Source organism: Vicia villosa, linkage group LG7 (assembly GCF_029867415.1).
Source record: "Vicia villosa cultivar HV-30 ecotype Madison, WI linkage group LG7, Vvil1.0, whole genome shotgun sequence".
Taxonomy (NCBI): domain Eukaryota; kingdom Viridiplantae; phylum Streptophyta; class Magnoliopsida; order Fabales; family Fabaceae; genus Vicia; species Vicia villosa.
In genome coordinates this window covers 77477226-77486129 of record NC_081186.1, presented here as the reverse complement: position 1 = coordinate 77486129, position 8904 = coordinate 77477226, and the positions used below count along the sequence as shown (strand labels likewise).

The window sequence follows — 8904 nt, the reverse complement described above, 5'->3', positions numbered from 1 at the left end:
CGACCTTCCTAATGTACCGCTTGGAGTTTTGTTTCGAAGAACTTCGCCGTGGACAACCGATGCAAAATGAACACGGTATATTTATATCATCGTTTGTAACAGCGTGATTTCGTTTTTTTATTTTGCATATTTTTTGTTTCATTTTTATTTTGTGTGATGCAGAGTATATTAATGGTCTTCATCCATGCTCAGATCTTGCTGTAACAAAAAGATTACATCAGGTATAAATGTCATCTCATATCCTTTAAATTTTAGGGTGCATTAATATTGAAAAATATTGAGTTTTGATTTTTCGATTTTAGATTTCTTCTGATTTATAATTTTAGGGTTTGTCATCACAAAACCATAATAGTTTTTGTTTATCTATATATTAGTTTAGGTTTGTGTTTGAGATTTTGTTCTTGGGAAATTGCATTAATACTGTACCACATTATCACCTGCATATTTGGGATACATTGGTGAGTCTGTAGCAAATGTCATTTATGTTTGGATTTCTATTTGTTTTCAAAAGACTAACAATACACAGTTCAATTAATAATGTGAGTCTGTAGCATATGCTTATATCTATACCCAAGATGATTACTATTAGACTCTAATGTAATGATAGATTTTTTTTACTTGATGCAATGAACTGATATTTATATAAGTTACAGCTTTTTCTTGCTGAAACCTTACTTCTTTTGGATATTATACTCATGTTAATATGTCAAATGCAAGTTTTCTTGGGTATACAATAAAGAATTCTTCATTCCCCTGTGATATAAAACTGTCCCTTCTCTTTTTATTTATGTTAAATGAGTTCTACATCTTTTTTATTAATAATTATACAGGTATCTTCAGGAAAGGATGGTTCAAAAAAGGATGTAATCATGGTTGATCCTGTGGAAGCCAAGCGATTAGCGGCCAAACAAATGGAAAGAATTAAAGCAAAAGAAAAACTCAAGGTGAAATAGAGTAGGAAATTACTATAACACTAATGAAACCATTTTCCTCAGCTCAACTATATATTTAACCAACTTTATATTGTGATTGTAGAAAAGACGCCAAATTGAGGCAATTAACGGAGCTTGGGCAATGATTGGCCTCACGGTGGGTTTAGTTATTGAAGGTCAAACCGGAAAAAGTATTATGACTCAGGTGAAGTTTGGCATTATTGCTTGCACTCACTAAACACTAAACATATATTTATCGAGAAATACCTGATGCATTGATTCCTTTTATTACTTCCATTTGGTTGATAAATTCTTATATAATATTATAGTATGTAAACATCTACTTCATTTTCTCAGCTGCAAGACTACTTTGGAGCAATTATTCACCTTTTTGTGAAGTAGACAGTCCAAAAGGTGCATGGATACATACTAAGAAATGCAGATTCTTTCTCACATTCTTTGTGAATATATCTGTTAAAGGTTTACCGATAAGGTTTTTTTCTTAACAAACCAAACCATACAATTTTCACTACTCATTTTTCCTTATTACCCGTTAATGCTACATATGTAACATGATTGATTTTACAAAAGAAATGTGAATGCCTAAATATATTCAATCTAACTCATATTTTTTTCTTCATGTTTTTATAGGTTGACTACACTAATTTCAAACCAATAATGTGACTATTAATTATCATAATATTCAGTTTGTTTCATAAAGAGTGTTGGTTTACATGTATATGCAATCTGTTTCGCACTATTGAAAATATATCGGAAACTAAGTCCAAGGTGATGTCCACGTTGAAAGCTGTTCACAGGGTTTTGAAAAAAGATGGCATATTTATCTCAATGACTTTTGGCCAGGTTTGAAGAATGAACTATTTGTCTTATGTCTTATGTTTTATTTAATGTTTAGGTAAACAAATTTCATTGTGTGTGATAGGGTTATGAATTTACTATGACAAAATTCTTACGGGTCATTATCAAATTGTTACCTGGTATTGTTATCACATCTACTTTTTGGTATTGTGATAGCGTTTTTACATCTATTATCTTTATCTTTTATTAAACAAGTTCTCCATTGGTTATGTTCATAATATACAACTATCAATATTTATCCAAACTACACCATTATGCTATTGCATCTGTTAGTATTATAAATTGAAATATTTTTTGATCTTTTTTTCAACACGGCTGATTCTTAGAGAATTCAGAAATGGATGACAGTCATTTGGTATTTTGTTCTAAGCCTGTTGATGTTTCAAAGTTTGGTTTGATATATGCTGGTGCTTAGAAGAATGTAGGTCCCTGGTGTAACAATTGTGATTGTTAGAAATGATTTGATTGGAAATGCTCAGATTTTGACTCCCGTGGTGCTTGATTACAAGATTCATGCTGAGAACAATTCACTCTACAAATTGAAGGAAATGCCTTATATTTGATGTAGATTACACATGTTAACATTCAATATATTACATGTTAACATTCAATATATTACATGTATTTGTGTATGTATGTATATATGAAAAATGTGTGTAGGTATTTTCTGGTTTAAACATCTATATATTTGTCTATGTATTTGGTTAAGACATTACTCTTCATATATGCTTGGAAACCATACCCTGTCACTTCCGCAGAATGCATAAAAGTCATACACTTATCTATGTTACTATTTGGCTAAAACATTACTTTGTTGTAACTTTGATTCCATTCATTTGTATTCTTGGATTTACATATTTTCTCCATTTTACTACTTCAAAGGTGTTTTGAAACCATATATAAATGTTGTGTCTTTTATAGTTTAAACATCTAGATCTTTGTGCATGTACATGTAAATGTGTATGTCATTTATGGTTTAAACTTTGTAAGTATCATAAACTAAGATTATGTTTTGTCCTGCAGTATGTGTATACTGAACACGTCTAATGGTTACCTCTCAAAATAACATAATTTAATTCAAATTCAAAACACATATAAAAAAAATACTAAACACACATATATTAATGCGATTTTTCAATTAGCATTTAAATTTTAATAAAATTAATAATTTATTTATTTCACGGGACACTATCACTACAATGTATATTTTAATTTAATCAATCATTATCTTAATTTAAGAGACAACATTCTTATTTTGATTTATCTCACGGGTCATTATCTTAATAATCTTAATGTTGTTGTGTCCTGTATCCTAATTATCATGGATCATACATTTTTTTTGCATTTACGCATATTATTCATATTATTCAAAATATACTACATGAAATATTCGAATACCCGTGCGGCAGCACGAGTCTCTTACTAGTGGTTAAATGTAATTTGAATGGAATGTGAAAAAAAATTCAAAGAACTTTAAAAAATATATATATAAGAAGACTATTTATTTAAGAAAATGAAAAAACAAGTGTAATAAATTAATGATATTTAAATAATTTTTATAATTTATTAATGAATAGGAATATATATAAGTATCATTAAATCCACATTCATATTCATTAATAACCATATATTTAAATTTCCATGTATTTTATCCGTGAATATTCATTAAATTATTCGTCCCATATCCTTGAATAAATATGATATATTTATCCGCTCTATATTCATGGATTTTTCTTAAATTCGTATTCATTTAAAAAAATAGAGATAATAATGAAACTATTTAACTATAATTGATCTATTTACTAAAAAATTAATTTGAAATAAATCTCAATTTAATATAGGGTTAATAGTCATTTGCCCCCTGCAATAGTAGCAATATTCGGTTTACCCCCTTTTAAAAAAAAATTTTGTTTTATCCCCTATAATATTAAAATTGTAAGTCTTTTGCCCCCTAAGAGGGAAAATTATCCCCTGTAAAATATATTTTTTTGATTTGACTCCCTGGTTTTTACACGTTTAGGGGTACCCAAATATTACAGGGGTAAAACAATTTTTTTTTAAAAGGGGGGTAAACCGAATATCGCTACTATTGCAGGGGACAAATGACTATTAACCTTTAATATATTTTGCTTTATGTTTAAGATGATGATAAATATATAAATATTTTGCTCAAAATAATTTAAAAAATGATCATCTCTCTTTTTCATAAAAAAATATTAATAACTTTATTTCTCGAACAATTTTTTTTATCATGTGTAAATTGCGGTTGCGGCTGCGGATGCGGTTGCGGCTGCGGGTGTTGCGATTGCGGCCATTGCGGTTGTTGCGATGCGCATTGCGGCTGTTGCGGTGTGAATATTTATAAGGAAGTGTTTGAAATACAATATTGAAAAACACTTAATCTTCCGTTTTTTCATTACATAAGAAGTAAATTGAGGTTTAGAATTCTAATATTTTGATTTTTGATGAAAATATTTGAAGATGCATGATTGAAATTGTTTGATGTGGTTCATAATAAAGCCGGTGACGTATTTTTAAAATCACACCGCAATTGCGGTCCGATGCGGTTGCGGAGGCAACCGCATCCGCAATATTGCGGGTGCAATTGCGGTTGCGGACCGCAATTTAAAACCATGTGTGTGATACAAAAGGTTAACTGTGAGACTTATAAAGAAGTAAAATAATTATTATCTTCTTTTATATCTTAAACGCCATAATTTAGTTCATGCATGAAAAGCAGTTGTTAGTAATCGAGAAGACGATTCATCTTGTCATTTCCTATGAAACTATCCTAATGCGCAGTTACTAATATAAAATACTGGTATTCCCATAATTAATATAAATTTCATTAATTAAACACTACAACTAGTGTTCATATGATTTGACTGTTTAGTTTCTTAGGTAGTTGAGCAAAAGATATTCATATAGTACTTTAACTGTTTAGTTTCTTAGGTGGTTCCATTCTCTAGATCGTTGGTGTATTTTCATATAGGTGCTTTGACACTAGATTCTTCTTTCTTATTGATTGCTTTAGAGTTGAGAAAGATCAAAGGATGAAGAAGAATGCTAATGCAATTGAAGATGGCAGGCTTTTAGATGTTGTACTCTCATGGACCTTTCAGGATGTTCTCAACGAAAATCTTTACAAAGACAAGGTTTCTTTTTACACCACTTTTATTTAACATTTGCAATGACAGAGATTATTCACTGTTGAAACTTGAAATTGTTCTCTTTCAGGTTCAAAAGATTCCAGAAACGTTTAACTCGGCAATAGATTACAAGAGCTCTTTTATTACTTTGTTGGTTGAGGAAACACACTCTGATTTATCTTCAAGCTTACACGGTGTGTCTCGAGCTCCTTTTTGTGAAATCATTAACATTCAAGAAGGCAAACCCAAAGCTCAAAAGCAATCGACACCATTCAATCTTATCTTACTGTTGAAGAACACAAATCCGTTTGATAGAGTTGAAAATGGTGGAAAATATGAACCTGGATCAGGAGATCTTATTGCTATTACACACATTAGGCCTAAAAGCTTAAATGACTTGAACACACTCAAAAGTCCATACCATATTGCTTATGTTAATTGGGGGAAAAATCAATCTTCTAATAAAATTTCAGTTATGTCATCCAAATGTATGACTGAATTTGACTTCAGAAAAAACAAGACACAGAAAATGTATGCTGTTTACCTTATGAATATGACAACCAATGTTCGTATCTGGAAAGCCTTGAGCTCACAGTCAAAGGGCGATCACCTCAACATTATTCAAAAAGTATTGCAACCCGGTCTCAATGTAAGAATTACTAATATATCATTCTTTCTGATGAGTATTTTGTTATTTTGCAAATGTACTTGTTGAATTGTTTTATGAAACACTCACAAAATCAGTGCTTTAAAAGTTTCACTTGTTCTATGAATATTATTGTGTTATTCAGTTCCTATTTTGTGAAGCTAAATGTTGGATGTAACCAATACAATGGTTTTTGTATTTCAGAGTGGAGAGAATTGCAAAATTTGCATGTCTAGATCAAACAACCAAGCTTCTTTTATTATAGAAGACATAATTTGTTCTCAGAATCTGAATGCATCACAAGAAGAAGCTGTTTCAAGCTGTGTTAGTATGATAAATTGTTCACATGCAAATACAAAGCTTATTTGGGGACCTCCAGGGACAGGAAAAACAAAAACAGTTGCATGCCTGTTATTTTCTCTACTCAAGTTAAAAACCAGAACACTGACTTGTGCTCCGACTAATACTGCAGTGTTGCAAGTGGCAACAAGGTTGCATAGTCTAGTTACGAATTCTCTGGGGCATGATTCATATGGTTTGGGTGACATTGTTCTATTTGGAAATAGTAAGAGAATGAAATTAGAATGCTATCCGGGTCTTGAAGATATCTTTCTGGATTATCGCGTAAAAAATCTTATGCAGTGCTATGCTGAATGGAACCATAACTTTGAATCAATGATCAAGTTGCTTAGGGACCCTAAAGAGCAGTATTTTTTGGAGATGTCCCAAAAGGATTTTGTTATGGAAAAAGATAGTATTTTAGCATATGCATATCATACATGCAAGAAGCAAGGTCTAGTTTTGAAGTTTGAGGTATTTGTTCAACAGGCATGGGGAGACATCACAAAGCTATACCAACTAGATGAGCGTAATAAAAAGGAATGTATGTTGATAACTGAGCAATTTGTGAAACAGAAAATAGAGAAATTGAGAATGAACGGCCTCAAGTTCATCATGCATAGCTTATACACAAACTTAATGCAGCTCTTTGAGGACCCTAGAGGTCAAATTTTCTCAAAGATGGGTTATAAGTCCTTTGATGATTTTGAAACGTATAATATTTTAGGATCTACATATAGTGCATACAAGCAAGAAAAAGGTGGAAACAAATATGATGATTCTGTGACGTTTGAGGATTATGTGAAGAGGGCAAGGAAAGACATTTTAGAGCTATACCAAAGTAAAATGACTATGGAGCAATTTGTAAAGCGCAGATTTGGAGAATTAAGAGAGAAGCTCAAGTTCTTGCTACATACCTTATGCACTCACATGCCAAAATCTTTCATTTCAGTGAACAAAATGCTCAAAGCACTTGACTTGTTACAATCACTAGAAATTTCCTTGAGTCAAGCAAAATTTAAGCAAACTGTCAATGATTATGAAGAAGAAAGCATCCCTGCTTGCTTTGGACCATCAAGCTTGGAAAGAAATGAGTGCATTCGCATACTAAGTTTTCTTTCTGACTCAATTAAACTTCCTGAATTTAAAGTGAAAGATCAAGTAGAAAAATTTTGCTTGTCGAATGCTAGTCTAATTCTGTGTACTGTATCAAGCTCTATTAAATTTTACACAGAAGAGATGAGACCAGTGCAGTTTTTAGTCATTGATGAAGCAGCTCAGCTAAAAGAATGTGAATCAACAATTCCGTTGCAGCTGCCAGGTCTTAGCCATTGCATCCTTATAGGCGATGAGAGACAGCTACCTGCGCTGGTTAAAAGCAAGGTAATTAATTAATGTCCTATTATTGTTGTTTGAATTCTGGAGTTTTTTCATTAATTGAAACTTGTTGGATGATGTATTTGAAATTAAAATATTTGTAGATTGCTGACAAGTGTGAGTTTGGACGAAGTATGTTCGAGAGGCTGGTTAATTTAGGCTACAAGAGGCATATGCTTAATATTCAGTATAGAATGCATCCCTCAATTAGCTTATTTCCATGCAAAGAGTTCTATGATGGAAAACTTTCTGATGCCCTCGTTGTAAGGGAAGAAAGATATAACAAGCGTTTCCTTGAAGGAGAAATGTATGGTCCTTATTCTTTTATTAACATAGCTAAGGGTAAAGAGCAATTTGGTCGTGGACACAGTCCAAAGAACATGGTTGAGGTTGCCGTCATTTCAAAGATACTTGAAAGTCTTAAACAACGTTAGTTTCTTATTCTTGTACTATGAGGTTGCTGTTATTGACTCTAATTTAATATGAAATATGCATTCATACTTATAACCATTTGTTTTCTTGCAGAGTTCATGAGAACAAAGAAGAAAGTTAGTATAGGAATAATATCTCCATATAATGCGCAAGTTTATGAAATCCAGGAGAAAGTTAAACAGTGCCTAGCGGTTTCTGATACCGACTTCTCAGTTAATGTTGGTTCTGTTGATGGTTTTCAAGGTGGTGAGGAAGATATTATAATATTATCAACTGTGAGATCAAATGAGAGTAGAAAAGTTGGGTTTCTTTCCAATGAACAAAGAGTTAACGTGGCAATCACTAGGGCTAGGCATTGTCTTTGGATATTAGGGAATGCAAATACTTTAATTGACAGTTACTCTATTTGGAGAAAAGTAGTTATTGATGCTAAAATAAGAGATTGTTTCCATAATGCGGATGAGGACAAGAAATTGGGTCAAGCTATTGAGGATGCCTTGTTTGAGGTTGAACTACTTGAAGAATCTGCGTCACCATTTCAGAAACTAAGTTTAGGTGGAATGTCATAAAAATCAAGGTGTTTGGAACCACCTGTGTAATGCTGAATTATTTGTTCTTGTGATCATATTTGTGGTTTATTTGACTTATTAATTTGGTTAAAAACCTACGTAACGTTGTTGATTACTAGTCTGCACGTGTTTTCATTATAGGTAATAGTTTAATACAAATCTTGAACACCATTGCATATATTTTTTAGAGTTAATCAAATCTTAATATAAAACCAAACACTCTTTAAAATTACATAAATACAGTTCGCTGCACTTTGATCAGTTCATGGAGCTGATCAGCAGTGGCAAAATATATTCTCAATGCGTAGCCGTGGTATGGTTTGCTCACATCTGGAACATTTGGAAGGCAAGAAATGGAGAGCCATTTCATAGTAACGAAATATGTTTGGATAAAAAGCTTGAAGAAGTGAAGGTGACTTCATGGAAGTGGTTGAATATCAAAACTAATAATCTGAATTATATTTTATCTCAATGGTGTCTGAATCCATGTGAATGCCTTGGTATGCATGGATGTTAAACCTATGAATGTTGTTACTACATGCATAATATATATTTGGTATACTCTTAAAAGTCTGATGCAT

General features: G+C 31.9%; 1 protein-coding gene and 1 pseudogene across 1 annotated transcript; both read left to right on the top strand.

The window, feature by feature from the left end:
• Positions 1 to 779: 779 nt before the first annotated feature.
• Positions 780 to 1504, top strand: LOC131617530 (uncharacterized). Its single transcript, XM_058888807.1, has 3 exons — positions 780 to 944; positions 1036 to 1137; positions 1290 to 1504. Exons 1-3 carry the CDS (start codon positions 795 to 797, stop codon positions 1332 to 1334), a joined length of 297 nt encoding a protein of 98 aa, XP_058744790.1. The 5' UTR covers positions 780 to 794; the 3' UTR covers positions 1335 to 1504.
• Positions 1505 to 4062: 2558 nt separating this feature from the next.
• On the top strand, positions 4063 to 8328 carry LOC131619396 (helicase SEN1-like; annotated as a pseudogene).
• The last annotated feature ends 576 nt before the right edge of the window (positions 8329 to 8904 follow it).

Bases quoted from the DNA above. Each gene is read 5' to 3' on its own strand.
- LOC131617530 (XM_058888807.1), top strand. From the start codon at position 795: ATGAGTTCTACATCTTTTTTATTAATAATTATACAGGTATCTTCAGGA. The intron at 945-1,035 runs GTGAAATAGAGT...TTGTGATTGTAG, and splicing joins AAGCAAAAGAAAAACTCAAG to AAAAGACGCCAAATTGAGGC. The intron at 1,138-1,289 runs GTGAAGTTTGGC...TCATTTTCTCAG, and splicing joins GAAAAAGTATTATGACTCAG to CTGCAAGACTACTTTGGAGC.